Source organism: Gopherus evgoodei, chromosome 4 (assembly GCF_007399415.2).
Source record: "Gopherus evgoodei ecotype Sinaloan lineage chromosome 4, rGopEvg1_v1.p, whole genome shotgun sequence".
Classification (NCBI taxonomy): Eukaryota; Metazoa; Chordata; order Testudines; family Testudinidae; genus Gopherus; species Gopherus evgoodei.
This window is the reverse complement of record NC_044325.1, coordinates 107,090,279-107,107,790: the sequence shown is the minus strand read 5'-3', so window position 1 is coordinate 107,107,790 and position 17,512 is coordinate 107,090,279. Positions and strand designations below refer to the sequence as shown.

Genomic DNA, 17,512 nt, shown 5'->3' with positions numbered 1-17,512 from the left:
GAAAAAGGGTGTTTCAGGCTTAGAAGAGTAGAAAGAACTTCACCTTCACTGTAGAACTGTGTGTCCAGTGCAGAGCACAGTAGTTTACAGCAATATATTAGGGTGAGTGTGATTTCTGAATTAAACCAGCCAAGAGAGGTGCTGTTTGTCTTCTCCTTGTCTTGTGCATGCATGCATTGCAGGGCATATCTCTTAAGATTCTGCCCTCCAATTTCTCTTTTTATTACTGTCCTTAAAACCAATTAATCAGGTAACACATTCTTCTGGATCTGGCTCCTTCTGGATTCTGTCATTGCAGCTTCTGGTTTAGCATGATGTGCCCACTCAGGAGGCTTCCTCTTATTCAGGGCTGAGCATTTTAGCTGTTCTCATACCCTGCTAGTTCAGCCCAAGACTAGAACTTCGATTTGTGAGCTGATGACATGTTGGACGGTGATTGTACCTCCAGGCCAGCCCTCATTCTTGTTCTCTTAATTAATTTTTTCTTCTTTCCTTTCTTTAAATCTCTTTCATTTTTCCCTGTTCCAATGTCAGAGAGAGAGAAAAAAGCCAGTACTAACTAGTTCCTACTTTGAAAAAAAAGTGGCACTTCAGCTACTCCTGCAAATTCTTTCATTCTCGAGCAGTGATTAATATCTAGGTTTAAGAAGAATTTTTAAACAAAACCTGGAAAAAAGGAAAAGAGCAAATATGCAGGCTAATGCTGTACCCTGAGGTGAGCAAAATGATTTTTTTTAACTAGCCAAGCATAGCAAAGAAGCTCTCTACAGTGAAATTAATAATTACCAAAAAGACTTGTTAATGTTATTGTTGCATCCTTTAAGAGAATGTGGGTAGCATGTGAAGTGTGAACCAAAGCCCTAAGACTCAAACTGGTCTCTAATTTGTGAGGTGAAATCTTGTCAAATGCCCCAGTGCATAGAATGAAATATAGTTTGGATAATAGCTGCTTTAAAAGTTGTGACGCTTAACCTGAAAATTGGATCTGTTTCCTAGGAAAGTGGATTTCTAATTTTCTTTACAGTCCTGCCTTAACAAAGCATTAAAGTAAGAGTGCATCTCAGTACCACATATTTTAAATGGCAGGGGCATAATACACAATTCCAGTCCCAAATATTTTCCAAAGGCAAGGTTTGTTTATTAACTGAACCCCACGCTGAGATCAAATCAATCTAATAGAGCCTGAGTTTGAAGTTGAACATTCAAATATATGTCCATATATCTTGGGCATATATCTTACATAATGATGTTGGCCCCAGACATCTTTCTGGGTTTGTTTACATCTGTTATGGATTCTACTCATTATCCATGCTGTTTGAGGGATTCTCTGTGGATTTAACCAGTTTATTGCATACTTTTTTAATTTTATGCCAAACTGAATGTTTTGAGTGGCAGCTTCTGTGCTAGCCCTGAACCACTTCCCCTCAAATCCAGAGATGAATGTTGCAAATCAATTAAGATTAAATAATAAAAAAAAAAACACTAACAGATTGCAAAAGAGTACGTAGAAGAATGCTCTGGGAGAGGTGTGGGGTGGTAGAAATAACTTGAATGATAAAACTTTTAAATGTTGACCACATTTCGTGTTTTGATTCCTTGTAGTTCTGATTAACCATTAGAGTGACAATCCTCTTATTGACGAAACCCTCTTAGTGAACGTCTATCGTTCTAATACCTGGGAAATGTCTCATTCTGAATTTCACAGAGAAATTTGTTTAACAAGCCAATCGCTGAGTGCATCTCTCCAGTCAATTAGTGCATGAGACTCCTGATAAAGTTGGAGTTACTCATGGACATCAACTGGAGAACAGAGTCTTAAATATAGAAAGCAGAGATGGATGCAGGACCAGTTCTCCCCTCAGAGGGTATGTGTATGTCTGCTTATGTTTGTAGGGCTCCTAAGGATCCTCTAAGGCTTGATGTGGCCCTTGTAATTTCCAGTATATGCTGACTTAGTTCTTGTCAGAGAGACTTACAGAAAATTAATATATGGCCATGAGGAACTAGAGCTAAAAATTTTTTTTCTTGTAAAGCCTTTTAATTGGTGGAAAAAGTAATGGTCAATCTGGAAAATCAAATTTATAAATACTTAGTTTCCTTATTCACTGTACCTTTTATTTTAAATAAATAGCAATCAATATTATTTTAAAATAAAGCAAAAATTGTAACAATAATTACACTGCAGGATGAGACCCAGTGTGTCTGGAAAATTCATTCTTGTTTTGCAAAGTAGTCCTTGCAAAATATTCTCTGGTTTCCTGAATCTTAAGGCTTCCATTGATTGTCTTGTTTATTTTATATCTATTGGTGCTATGGGAGAAAGAAGAAGCTTTAAAACCTGAAAATGTAAACATCAGTGAACCACCTACTCAAAAAAAAAAAAAAAAAAAAAAAAAAAAAAAGAGAGAGAGAAAGAAATTGCAGTGGATGTTTTCCTGGAGAGAGCATGCTTTACTGTGTAAAGGGGGCTAGTGTAACAAGAAGTCATCTATTCTTGATTTCTTTAGACAGCTAGAGCTTTGTGCCTTGTCTAGTTTCTACATTTTAAGAGCTTGTTCTGTGTAGCAGAAATAATACAATAAATGGGTTTAACCACATTTGTCTCAGCTAGACAGTCTGCTTTGTCAAAGATTGCTGGTACAACATAAACAAATTATGTGTTTGTAGTGCTTTGCAATGAAAGCCTATCTAACAGAGCGGAGATTGTGTTTCGGCAGCTGTAGATTTAATCTCCTACCTGTCAGTTAAAACAGGCATTTCCTGAGCAGATAAGGCCTGGCTATTGAGGGGGGGAAATAGTCATAGCTGGACAAAGGTCCATTGTTATTGACCGATAATTCTATGTAGATTTGCCTGTGTATTTCATCATAGAAACTATACTCACAGTACAGTTGTAAGGGAACTGTTTAATCAGGCAGACTGAAAGTGAATCAAATTAGAGCTTTGGGTTATTGATTCTGGCTGATTGTCATGAGGAACTGAAGAAAATATCTATGACTTTGAAAACAATGCCACACCAATGGGGATGTGATCATGGGACTCGTAGCAAAGGTCTATTCACGAGCTGAGGGCTATCTTTAAATAATATTGAAGTTGTGACACAAACTGGTAAAAGCCAGGAAATTCAAAGTGAAGGCTTATGCTCCTCCTTCAGCATCATACTGCTCTCAAGAACAGGCACCACGATGTGGATTCATGTTGGAGATGTATCCCTAGCCTGGCTGCAACACACAAAACATGGTGGGTTATCAAGTGCCTGTGTTAAATGTGTATTTCTTAGATTTTACCTTATTTCCTTCTCTCTTATTTTCTTCTCTCTCGCTCTCTTTAAATTAATTTTCATAAAGAAACAGCCAGTGAAAAGTACAAAAGGTAAATGTTTACAGTTTCTATATATTTCTAAAACCCGCACACTTCAAGGAATCTCCAGTAGAATTATGCAGTTTTACAGCTAGTCAAAGCTGTAAAACCAGGCAGTACAAAACTAGACAATACTACATATACATAATATTTTAGTGTGTGTGGAGCAGTAATAAAATATTTTTATCAAGTATCTTAAGTGTTCTGGAAAGTGAAGAACCAGTAGCACTGATCTGAACCAAACATAGCTTGTATATGAAAGAGGCATGATCTGAGTATACAATTGGGAGTTAGGAACATCTGATTTCTTAATACTAAAACTATAATTGTTAGTTTTCAGTGCCAATCCACCTCAAACCTAATTTGCACACATACCTGTTATTTCATTCTTTGGGCTTCTTTTGAGCAAAGATGGTCAGGTTATGCAGGGTACCAGGAAGAGACACCAGCAAACTAATTTTTGTATGTGATCAGTATCCAAATTTGACTTTGATCTCCAGAAACAAGAGGTTTTGCGTTATCTTCACCTAAGTGCGTATGATGATTGTGTCTCAATCCTAATGTTCAATAACATTATGTCTGTGATTTACCCAAATTATTTAACTTTATTTACTGTTTTTTAAAAATAAACATGTCACGTGTATTTTCCAGACACTAAGAATGCAGCTTTGCCTGTCACTTGGGTAATACATTTGGGCTTCTGTAGATTGTGTACATTCTAACCCTAGGTAGGGAGTTAGACATTTTTAAAGCCATAGGGCCAGATGCGTCCCTACTCTGAATGGCGCAGAGGGGAGCAAATGACTGCAGAAATGGAGCCTGTAGCCACCTTGGTGGGGAAAAGGCATGACTTGCATAATTTTGACTCACCCCTATGCTCACACTGTCCCAGTTGACTGTCCCTCAAGGATCTGCGTGCAGGCCACGTGGAACCAGTTGTGCACCTGCTCACAGGCCACTTACGTCAGGTTCTGCCACTGACCTGTGCAAGTCATTTGACCTGCATGGACCTGATTTTTAATACTGGATATTTTAATATCCAATAGATGGTCATTGTTAGAAAATGAACCCTGTATCAGAGAGAGGATCTAGGAGAATAAAGCTGAAATGCTAATACGAGCTGCAAAGTTTAAAAGAACTTGTGTACTGAATAATTTCATCAACTTGAGATTTGAATGAAGTCCAAAACTTTGCACATTTTGGTATTACCATTAAAAACATTAAAAAAACTAATTAAGTTATAATGTATGTTGGATATGAGCTCAGGTAGTGGTGTTTCTGTTAAAAAAAATCTAAGTTCATTGACTAATATTTTCACATTTCTATGAAAATAAGATGAGGTGGAAATGAGAAACATACATCTTCACTAGTCTTTGGAAATATCTGAAATAATTGACTTGCTCAGTCTTCTGTGATGGCTTGGTGACCACTAACTGTGACGATTTGCATAATAGTCAACTCTTCACTTCTGTAGTGATAACTGTTTGTATCTGATTAAAATTAAGACTGTTTTAGTTCTCTTGACTTTTCCAGAAGTTGCAGAAATTGAGATTTGCTGTTATGCTTTAACCAAACAAATGCACACATGGGGATAACAATATGCTGAGTTTATGCAGATTTTACAACCCGAATCTGAATAAAATACCCACTAATAGACCCTTAAGGAGTAATAAATACACATGAATTTTCCTTAGTTGCACTTTAAAGTGATTTTAACATACTACTAGACCTTAACAATAATATTTAATTGACAAGATTATGCATTTGTATGGATTGAAAAGGTGGTATGTCTCTAATTCCAAATGAACTATAAATTCACTTTTGCATAACATGTTTTATTAATTTCTTTATAGCAGAGATGTTCTCCTACCCTCCTAGTGAGAGTTTCTTAAAACATGGACAATTTAAACAATTTAATTACCATTTATCATACTTTTAACTTGAGAAAGTCATCTTCAAATGACACCTGCATTTCCGCATACGCTATGTCCACATAGCTGGGCACAAATTGGGCACTATAACAGGAAGCTAATGGAAATGGAATGATAGATGTTACTTAAAAAAACCTACTTCATTGCATTCAGTGGTACTTTTTCTATTGCTCCCTATTTGATTCCCCAAATATGTCACATTTAAGTTCAACACATACAACTAACTATCAAAAGAAAAAGGATTTGGAATTAAGAATGACACTCAGTGTATCATTGTGGCTGAATACTGCAGCCTTTACATATAATGTCCATGGAATCCCACAAGAATTTAAAACTTTAGTTCATAATTCATCTCTGAGAAACATCAGTCAGGGTTGGCCTAAAAATTCAGTAACTATATTTATTTTTCTTAATTGATTCGCTAATAAATATTCTCACTTTTCAAGTTTGCAAGATCTTTTCCTAATAGCTAAGCATATAAAATCAACCTGGGATCTGATTATAAAACTGTGTTCTTTGTGGATCACGCATCATCACAAGAGGAGCATTTCTTCATTTAGAATGTACTGAACAATTCAACTGATGTTACATGAGGTAGAATAGAATTCGTCTCTCTCTCCTGTAGTTCTTTGATTCTAACAGGAATAAAAAGTAAAGGAAATTTATTTTTCAGTTACGCCAGTAGATTTGATGCACAGCTAGCAAATTTGATGAGGAGGGTGTCATATTACAAAGTCACTTTCATCTATTTGAGCCTATTTCTGCAGTCCCTGCCTCACAAGAGTAGTCCTTACTTATGTAGTCACATTCATGTGAGTAGGGACTGCTCATGTAAATGTTTGCAGAATTGGGTCTTATGATCAAACTTTAACTTTATGTTTTGGAAGACTAGATGTTGTGTAGTATTAATTCAAAGAAGATATTAATTCAAACACTGGATCGGTCACAAGTGAAAATTCTAAGGTCAGATTTCCCAGTGTGCTCTGGCTACTTTGCACTACTCTGTTGATATGAAGTAGCCATAACCCCATTATAACTGATCAATACAACTATTCTGCATCATCAGAGTGGCACAAAGTAACTGGAGCTACCAATGAATAACTAATAGACCTTTCTTCTCATCACAGTACTTTTGTGTAGTTGAACAGAGTAGGCAGTCCTTGAGACCAAGATCTGATGCTAGTTTGATTTTTGTTGCAGTTTTTTATTGTCGGGTATTCGCAGAGCTGCACGCAGGAAACAGAGGCCCCACCCTGCAAATATGTGCATGGTTAATTTTAAACATGAGGTAATTTTAAACAATTTAACCCACTGAGTGGCACGTACATAAGTGTTCATAGGGTAAATGCCTCTTTGTTTATGCCATACTGTGTTCAAGGCCGCAGTATTGTTGTTCGCTCATTTGCGTAAGCTCCAAATTAATCTAACTGAAATATATGAATGAATTTACAACACTTCTTCAATTTCTTTCCTTCAAAAAAAAAAAAAGAAAAGTATCAGTTATGAAAATAAATGAGAATTGAAATGGTAGCATAGATATAATGGTCCTTTCTGTCATACACAGACTTTTGAAAATGCAGATTAGGTAAATATATACAGTACACATGGAATTTAAAAACATGTATTACTAACACAATGGACACTAACAGCTCTGTTAGTGCTATTAAGACCTCTCATATAAGTAAATTTAAAGAAGGCTTAAAAAACTTACCATATTGACTTGATGGATGGAGTTATTATGTTCTATCATGTAAATACATATTTTGGAAATTTTGAAGATGCATATTTTTGCTTGGTATGCTGCCATTACCTGGGGAGTTGTTCTGCTGTATGAATAAGAAACTAAAGAATTTTGAAAACTCATCCTATTAAGGAAGCTAGATGTGTGCGAAAAAAAGTTATGTTTCCCTGTTTACATGTGTTTTCAACAATTACTCATAGAGCATTTAGCAGACTAATCATATGCAGTATTTATTATTTTATTGGAAATACATTTTTCAGTTATTCAAGTAGCTCCAATACCTCTCCCACTCTCCCCAATATAACCTTAATTTGGTAAAAGATCGGGATGATACTTTAAAAATTGTGTTCCTGGTCTAACCTTATATGTATTAATTGGGACTTTGGATGCTCACTCATTACTGGTATTGCATGCAGTGGACACCATCCTTGACACGTGTCTCTTATTGTTTTCTTGTTTTTCCATTGTTTTCTATATTCTCCATTCCAAGTACAGCGAGTAGTACAAATCCTATACTGAAGGCAAATATTGTGTTTCGAAGTACATTTCAAAGGTTAGATTTTCAGCTGGTATTAATTGGTGCAGCTCCATTGTGTTCAATGGCGATATGATGATTTGCACCAGAGAGAGATCTGGCCTAAAGATTATAATGACATAGGAAAAATGGTTAAAAAGAATGATGCTTTGTTATTATAGTCAATTAGAGAGCATTGTTTACTCCATGACAGTGTCTCGTACAAGTGAAAAGCAAAGGAAATTGAACAGCTATCAAAGGATAAAATAATGTGAAGATCATAATGAGAATCCAGAAAAAAATGGGACCTTATTCTCCCCTTTGCTGAAATAATCCATGTAGGAGAGGGGAAACTGGGCAAATTTCAGCTTGAGGAGTTTGTTATGAATTCTACTGCCAGGTAGGATGGGGCTTGTTTCCACTGCAGAAGTCTGTGCTCCCTTGACCAAAAGATCTCTGCAGTCAACCAGAGGTAAGAGTAGTGTGCATGAATGCCCCCACCACCTCCCTGTGGCTCTTGGAAGCTGTGTTCTGTGTCCACTTACTACTCCCAAAGGAAGGCTCCATGGTGAAGATAGCACATATTAGTAAAGATCATAGAATTCATTTTTGTTGGTTTCTCCAGCAGGTTTGGGGAGAATGAAAATAAGAATCTGGAACTCCTCATGCCTCTACCACACTCCTTTCCAAATTTGGGGACTATGAAGCTCCCTTTTAGAGAGACTTCCACAGAGATGGGGAGAAGGGGACAGGAAGTCATGAAGATGACTCTACCTCTTTTTCCAGGTGGGGGTTCTGCAGGTGGAGGCTCTGTTTCAAGCATGGATATAGAGGAGAGCATGAGGTTCAGAGAAATGTACATCGCGTGGAGAAGGTTTATAACTGGAGATGATTCTGTAAGGCAGCAATTCTCAAACTATGGGTTGAGACCCCAAAGTGAGTCGTGACCCCATTTTAATGGGGTCACCAGGGCTGGCTTAGACTTGCTGGGGCCTGGAGCTGAACCCCGAGTCTCACCGCCCAGGGTCTAAGCTGAAGCTCAAGGCCTTCAGCCCTGGGTGGCAGGGCTCAGGTTACAACCCTTGTCCCCCGCCCAGAGCCGTGAGGCTTGGGCTCAGTGGGACTTGGGTGGGCTCAGGCTTCAGTCCCCCTTCTTGGAGTCATGTAGTAATTTTTGTTGTCAGAAGGGGGTCATGGTGTAATGAAGTTTGAGAGCCCCTGTTTTAAGGTTAACATACATGGTTATGCTTAGTCATTGTATTCCATTTTATAGTTTGAGAGGCCTTACCAAAGTCTGTGATCTTACATACTATACAAACTGCAAAATGTAGGCACCATAAGATAAACTAAGATGTTTATAAAAGGAGGAGGCCATACTTGTCTCTGAATATCCTTTCTTTTGTGAATCTAATATTACTTGATGAGGTGCTTTTATTTGTACAAAATAGCACCTTTCCTTTCTGCTGATGGAGGAGGTATAATGGAACTCCAAATAAGCATCTCATCTATCAGTTAGCAAAAGTTTTCTAGAATACAGTTTCCAATCCAGTTCTTGACTAACAAACTTAGTTGAAATAAACTTGATTTGTATGTGCTGAAACATGTTTTTTTTAGTTTAGAGCACAAATCGCATCTCAGCTCTCATGAAACGTGCTTGGTTCCAGATTCAAGAAGGGCAGAGAATTTTCACTCAAGCAATTATTCTTTCATGCCATGTCCCTTTTGTAATCCTGGGCATTCTCCTTTTGTGTACAACACTAAGCATCAGTGACTCTGTAGCTGAGAGGATTGTAATAGCCAGCTTCTACTGTGACTGATATTCCTATCACTCCATGGGACAATACAAAACATGGCCCTCTTTATCATGTTACTCACCAGCCCTTAGTCTTCTAGGGAGAACAAAATCCACCATTGATTCTTGAGCAAATCAAGGTTGTTTCCATCCAAGGTTGTTTCCTGACCTCACACTAGTTAATATTGTTAGCTATTCCCAAGAATTATAAGAGTTGTGTGATACATTAAATCCATATTATGGTACTGCCTAATATTTCTATAACTTGGTGGCTTCGGATATTTAATAAAATGTACTCCATTTATTACATCCAAATACAGACTTAAAATTGTCATAGAGAAACAAGTCAGTATAGACAGATTTCTTGTTTTATTGTTCCTTAGAAATTATCTTATTTAAGGTTACTTTGAAAACGGAAGTATATCCATGTTTTTTTTCTGTTGATCAAAATATTGAAAAGAATTGCTTTCAGGACCCATCCGATTCACTTATACAGCTCAGTGAAAGACATTAAACAGAATTGTTCAGATACAAACATTTATTGCCCATCACAAAAAAGTTAAATAATCTTCATGAAAGAGAAAATTAGTCCCCCTGAGTGTCACTCTGTTTGAATATTAGCACATAGCAAGATCCCTGCCAAGTTACTCTCTGACTGACTGCTGCAGATGCTCTTTCTCAAGTATTTTGAGTCAGATCTTTAGTGCAAGTCTTTGGGGACAAACAATAGCACCTGTTCCTCACAAGATATCAGGCCAGTTAGTCCATTCATGTATCTTTAATGAAGCTCTAGGGCAGATGGCAAAAAATGGCATCATCAACAACTTAGCACAGAAGAGACAAAAGAGGAAAGTGTCGATACAACAATACACATTTTTTCTGAATGGGAAGAGCCAGAGTTTGTTTTTCATGCATCTGCTGCTGTCTTGGTTTTTAGAAAAACCTGAAGAACAGTCTAGCCCTTAAAATGTTTAGGAATGTAGCTAATTTTATGAAGTACATGATCCCACCCTCTCTCCCCACCCAAAAACAAACAAACAAACAAACTTGAGAGGCACTAGGAGTATATAGTGTATTTTTTTTTGGCTTACTCCTTAGTTCTATAAAAACTAATTGATCAGTCATCACAGTGTTTCCAGTATATCTTTAATATTCATCTGTGCTTTACAGTTGATGTGTGCTAAGCATAATGACAACTATTTGTAAAGTAATTCTTGGTGAAACCATCACTGAATGTTTGTGTAACCAGCATTGTTAGATTTAGGTACAAAAGAGTTAAGAAGTCTCAGGATGTCTAGAAAACAGGCAGGAGCACAGTTTGTAAATGAAAGGGAAGACCATAGAGTTTTCTTAGAAATAGTATTTGATATGTGTCCTAAGTAAAATATGGGATATTTTTGCCATTTAGTAAAAAGTTTTCAGTCCACATGAGACTAACAATCTTGATGTAAACCATTAAAGTTAATGGAGCTATGCTGATTGACACAGGCTATGATCTGGCCAGTATTCAAGGAATATTTTAAAGTAATGATTATAAAGGATAGCCAGAGCATACATTGATAATAATTTATAGTTATCTAGTCCTTTTCATTTGGGGCATCTCAAAAATATTTGGAACCCAATCCATCTCAGGAAGAAAATTTGCTCTCCACTAGAGGAGAGAAGCTTAAATCTACCCCCCTCCCCCATCTGAACCTCACCCCCCCCCAGGGTCTGTAAGAGCCCCACCGACAGAGGCTGCCTAGTGAATGTGCTGAATCAATGCATGCTCTAACCTCATTCCCCACCCTAGTGAATGCTGTCTTCTTTTGTGCCTGGGCTGGCACCCTGAAGCCTCCTGGTGGAGAGGAGTTTGTGGGTACCTTACAGTGTTGCAATACCCGGGGGAGATTTTCTGACCAGGAGGGAGCTATCACAGAGCCTGTATCATTTTGATTAGTATCTACTTGGAAAGTACTGTAAGTGATTGTAAAGCACGTTGTGTTAAATTATTTCCAGATGCTGTAGCTGCATTCTCCATCAGCCACTGATATTGTTTTCACTTGTTGCATACATTCTGAGCCAGTATGCACTAGCATCATACACAAAATTAGCACCATTAAATCAGAAGTTAAAGGCTGGTACTGGGCACAGGGAGATCAACTCCAATTTAACCAAGTTAAGCTCATAGCTAACATTCACAACCAGGCTTACCTCAGCTAAAATGAAAGAAATAGCTGCTCAAAGCTGGTTTCTTTCACGCCCCAGTGCCATGGCAGTAATTGCACAAAGACCTTTTTATTATAAGTTGATTTTCCTGAGAAATGGATTCAGAAAAATACTGTAAAGTGTTTATTTTTTGAGTGACCTTTATTAACCTACATCTTAGGGCTTTTCCCAGAGAAGAGTTGTTGGTAAATTAACCCTCATAGACACACAGTAGCATTTCTGCACTGCATCAGTGGTTGTGAACGGAAAGGAATATGACAAGAAAATTTGGCACTGTTTAAACAATGTCATAGGTCAACATATGGGATTTGACCAAAAAAAAGTTTTTAAGAATTAAAAGAAAAAGAAATCACTAGAAGTTTAGTTTAACTTTTTAATAGTATTTAATGCCACCCATTTATGGCAGGATCAGAGGGCAAAAATTCTTTCTGACTGGAAAAATAACGCTGTTCTGCACTTCCTGGTTTTGATATTTAAACCATTACGTGTTTACTCTTTTACTAATCAGAAAAATGCTGTAATCAAAGCCTTCAATACTGTTGGGGTTTGAGGGATAGACAAAAACTCCATGTTATCCCATCCAGAGTCTCTGATATATGTATAGCATAAATAAACCAGAAAATTAAAATGTGAATTGAACAGACATGTTAATGTCACGTCTCTCATTTTCTATATGTGGAATACAAATGCTGATATAAGGTGAAGAATTTTCTGCTTTTGCATGTTTGTGCTCTTTGATACATTTATTAAGGTCAAATGAAATTTGATATAGTAGGATTTATTCTGAAATGCTCTCTGAATACAATTCCATAATTACTGAGCTACATGATAGTGCATAAAGATGTAAAACTGCTTAGACAGACAAGCAATTTATATGTTACAGCGAGGTGTGTATGGTGAAGGATATTAGTTTAATTGGGAGCCAAGATGTTATAGCTTTAAATCTTAAGAGATGGGGTGTTGTCTAGGCGACTAACATACTGTGGTGAGGTTTTGAAATAACATACCTGAATTGTTGGCATATATACTAGCAATACAATAGTGTAAGATCTCTGAAATAAAATTACCTCCCCTAAATATGTTAAAATATGAACATTAAAATAGCTCTTTAGATATTAGGCTGCCTTTAAAGTGTTTGTCACTATGATATCTAAGCTCCCAAACAGAAATAAAAATGTGATAGACTAATACAAATGTAAGCCACTTGTTTCTTTTCTCAATATGAATCTATAGTATATGAAAATATTGATTTCTTTTTGTGCAATGAAATGTAAACACAAGGAATAATTTAAAAAAATCAGCAAGAAGCGGGATAAAGTACAGTTCACGGAGACTGTTACACCTTTGACACTGAGGGAAAACAATGTTAAGGGGGGCTTTGATGTGATAATGTGAAATTGGTGAGGATTACATTAAGGAGAAGGTTCTGTGGGGCTGTGTGACCATAAGAACACTATCAGTGCTGGAGAAATACCTGTCAAGATAAATTTGTGCTTTTTCTGATCAGAGGCTCTCTTTTGTTTAGCAGGTTCAGGGTCACATGCCTCCGCTCATGATCCCAATTTTTCCACACGACCAGCGGACATTGGCAGCAGCTGCTGCAGCCCAGCAGGGATTCCTGTTCCCCCCAGGAATAACTTATAAGCCCGGTAAGTTGACAGGGATATGAAGCTATTTAACATGTTCAGATATTTCCTGAGACTTCTCTTGTGATCTGTCTGATACAGATGATGTTACACAAAAGGACTGGCTGCTTAAAAACAATGTGAAGTTTTGTAAGTCTAGCTGAAAATATCTTCCGAGTTTATAGGGGATAATTGGAAGATTGGTAACTGAGCCTCATATTAATTTCACTTCTGAAGCCCACAAAATCAACTGCTCTGAATTTATTGACCCACTTGCCTACCAATTTGCGTTTGGTGTACCCTGATTCTTAATAGTTCTTTTATTGCACATCTTATCTGCAGCATGTACACATACATGTCTTTTATGCAAAAATGCTTACCCTTAATTAGCAATAAAAGCAAAAGGCAGGTATAATTTAATTAGCATGCTTCTAACAGGCAACTTTCTGTTTGATTTCAATCTGAATAATAAAGGTTTCAGTAGTTCAATCCCAGTTATCATTCAGACTTATAATAGGTCACATAACTTTGCAGTGAAATATGTTTTGAGATGATTTAGCAAATGTTATGATTTCTTTCTTTATTCCTCTGAGTTTACTGGACTCCTGGGGAACTCAATTAGGGATATAATGGTTTGAAACTACTTTCAGAGCCTTCTTGTAAACAGGGTTTTAAATGTTTAAAGACATGTTGCCAAAGGAATTCAATGTAAGAAGATAGTTAAGTAAATAAAAGTCAACCTTATTTTCATTTGTACATTCTTTGTAAGTGACCTCAGCCCAGAAACAGCAACCTTATTTTGCTCATTAATAATATTCCCTGCAAAGCTCTCTTTAACATATTAACCTGATGAATATTAACCACAAAATCTGAGTATAACACTTTCTTTGGATTTTAAATGTGAAATTTCAAAGTAAAGGATTGTTCCAGCTCCGAGTAAAGTCAATGGGATTTTTGCAGTTGACTTCAGCAGGAGCAGGATCAAGTCCAAAGTAAAAGCTTCATGAAATATAAGATGTGAACAACCTATTAAATAAAAGTAAGATTGAGCCTAAAATCTCTTCAAGCAAATTTACTTAAACGTTTGCCAAATTGGATTTCAGCAGGCATTTCCATTTGTCCCATTTCATTTTGTGTCTTTATTCTGGATGGAGGAGGATCATTTCTCTTTGGAAACAAAAAGTATCTTTCTGATAATTATCTTTCTTCTATTTCTCACTTTTTTCGGCCTGAAAAACCCCAAGGCACTTTACAAACTTAGCAAATTGATGCACAACCTATGCAGGGAGAAGAGTTCACCCACCTCTGAAATTCAGCCATTGCTGGCATGTAACTAACTGCACTCAGCAACATTTCACAACAGTTTGGGGCAGAAAATGGAGAATATCTTTTCCAGCTGAAGTCTGATGTGTGCATAGAGAGGCAGAGTATAATGATCAAACTTGGAATTTGTCCAGGAAACCAGGGTTAACACCCTTACTCTTATATGCCCTCATTCAGAAAAGCACCAAAGCACGTGCTTTAATCTGATTGATTTTATTTTTCCTGATTAGAGAGGCTTTCCTGAATTGAGGATTTAATGGCCACTAATGATCGGGACCTGGGGACACCTCCACTAGTGTCTTTTCAGGCTATATAAGTGAATTGGTTCAGTACTGACTCAAAAGGAAGAATGCCACCTATTTGTCACCAATACCTTTTCCTGCAGCATATAGGTTTCTTTAGAACTCCCTCAAGGCCTCACTGCTTTCCTTTTGTCCTCTCAACTCACAACACGAGGTGATATGGCTTCAGACCATTTTATTACTCTTATGAACGAAGAAAAAAATATGTATAACAAATATTAAAATATTCAAGTAACTGACTAAAATGGAGGCCTGCGTGTCTCAGGACATTGCTAATGGGATATGAAACTATTCACTACTAGGTTACTGGTTTGAATCCAGCTCAGCTTGGTAGAAACCAGAAGTCACTATGATCTGACACTGTTCAGTGGCTTGTGTGAAATGAACATGTTTATATGTTAATGTATTTATGAAGTTCTGTAGCACATATTGCCAAAGTAGCTGGCTGTGTTAGTTCAGTTTCTGTTGGACAGCTCTCATCATTAAAAAAAAAAAAAATCACAATTGCTATTGATTAGCGTTCTCCCTTCCCCCCGGCTTTTTTGACAATCTCAGTAGAGAGGTTCAATCAATAATGAAAATGGAGACAAAACTACACTTCACTATCTTAGAGGTTGTTCCTCTAGGTCAGCACTGAGGGACTTTGTGGGAATTTGCGCTGCTGCTATTTGTGCTTTACATCTTCCATGAGTAAATAGAAAACTTTCATCTCCAGGACTATAAGTCTAATTTGAGCACCAAACTCACTTATATTTTTAAAGGAAGATTAAGAAAAGAAACAGACAACCCTTTAAACATTACATTTTTTCTTCTCAGTTGCTTGTTCACTTACTTTTTAATTTCTACCTTTTTTTCATTTTGGCAAAGCCAATATGTTTATAGTGCTAGCTCTCCTTTTCATTTGGGAAACACAAAGGGACAGATTTTCAAAAGTTTTCAGCTCCCAGCTGCTTCCACTTGTAATAACAGGAGCTACTGAGTGCGGAGTGCTTTTGAAAATCTGGCTACTTTGTTTAGTTGCTTAAGGAAGGGTGAGGTCTTTTGTGAATTTGGCTCAAAATTCTGTACTATCCTAACCAAAAAAAAAAAAAAAGAAGCTATTCTTATAAAAGACTGGGCCAGATCATGCCCTTTCATGGAAAAACCCAATGGAGAGAGCAGAGCTCTACGTCGTTCCCCTTGTGAAGCCTTGCTTTTGGATGGTGGGGGGGAGACCCTGCAAAATGTACAGGCTACAGTTCCTACCAAAATCTGCTGGGAAAAGAATTCCCTTCTGCATGCAGCCAGGAGTCACGGTAGAAGGGTGCATGGCCCTTCTCTCCAAACACTGGAGCTCCAGGAGATGAACCAGGCCACTGTTGGCAAACACTCATCACAAGTAATAAGTACATAGGGGAAAAAATGAAGTCCCATGCTCTTATATGTATCTTTAAGTGGTATAAGGTAATTTTCCGGCATGGTAAGTACTAATTGAGAAATCAGAGCTGCATAGATCACCTAATTAATTTTTCATACATATTTCTTTCAGTATTTATACTGTATACAGGATTAATTAAAACTTGGGGGCGCTGTGCAACTGAAATTGTTGTGACAACTGACCTGCAGGCGCTTGATGAGCTTCCCAGAGTACATGGCTATGGAGGTTGCACCATATTCCAGTGGGATGCTTAGAGTGGCAGCTGTTAGAAAGCCAATATTTGCCAAGAGACTCTACACAGTTATTTTGCACTGGTTATTTTGCATTCTAATTACAGCGAAAGAACTGTGCTATCAGCAGATTGGCAAATGCTGACCTTTTAATGGTAAGCACTGTACTTGCTGCTTGGAATTGATCAGCAATGTAGGTGCTGGACTTCTACAGCCATCCAATACTCCCCCTTCCTCCCAGCACAGAATAAGAGATTTGATTTAGCTTGACTGCCATGTGTATTCAGGCTTATAGGAATGTTATCAGGTTGGAGCATCATTGAACATGGTCACTGAGACCCTTGCAATACCCTATCCTGTGGCATGAATTATTTCCTATCCATTGATTTGGGCACTGTGTAGGAGAGTTCTTCCCCTTGCACTGAGTCAAGGTATTACCTCCTGCAGGCTTCATGACCCTTATGAGAGAGTGGGAAAGGAGGATAAGGAAAGACCAAGGATATGGATTAACTGTAAACAGAGTCAGGCCATTCTGTAAGCAGCTATGCTCCTTCTTTCTGTTCATGTCTGAGTGGGAGCTGACCTGCTTTGGGAATACATTAGCTGTCTGCGTTACCACTTTTTGCAATCTATGTAGCTTAGAAGACCAGGGATAATTTCTGCTAGAGAGAGACTTCTGACAAAAGTGTGTTGCAACAGTTCTTTTTCAGATATACGAGATGCAATGAGAGAGACTAGTAAAGTTAGGAACTTTGGGTAGTTTAGGGTTTATCTAAATCAAGGGATGTAGATTGTGAAACCTGATCTTGTATTTGTTTGACTAATGTGCTATCGTGTATTTCAAAGCAATTACTCATACCACATGCATAAAGTTTATACAAATTTTGATTAGAAATATTGAGAAATGACTTCTATCTGCCTAACGGGAGTACTTTGCTGTTCATTATGTTTGCCATACAGAGAAATGTAAAAATAGGGATTATTATTCTTGGTCGCTGCGAGTAGCAAAAATATCTTTGGGCTGATTCTCTTCTGTTACACTGGGGCAAATCGAGAATAACTCTGGAAA

The 17,512-nt window shown here is 37.4% G+C and overlaps 1 protein-coding gene across 17 annotated transcripts in view; it reads left to right on the top strand.

Moving 5' to 3' along the window:
• The window catches only part of SOX6 (SRY-box transcription factor 6), a 459,305-nt gene that overhangs the window by 328,832 nt on the left and 112,961 nt on the right, over positions 1–17,512 (top strand). For 13 of the 17 annotated variants that reach the window (XM_030560472.1, XM_030560465.1, XM_030560471.1 and 10 more), the window contains one exon: positions 13,072–13,195. In XM_030560472.1, coding sequence (XP_030416332.1) covers positions 13,072–13,195 — 124 coding nt within the window. The remainder of the gene's footprint in view (positions 1–13,071; positions 13,196–17,512) is intronic. The other 4 variants (XM_030560464.1, XM_030560460.1, XM_030560470.1 and 1 more) reach the window with 1 other exon arrangement.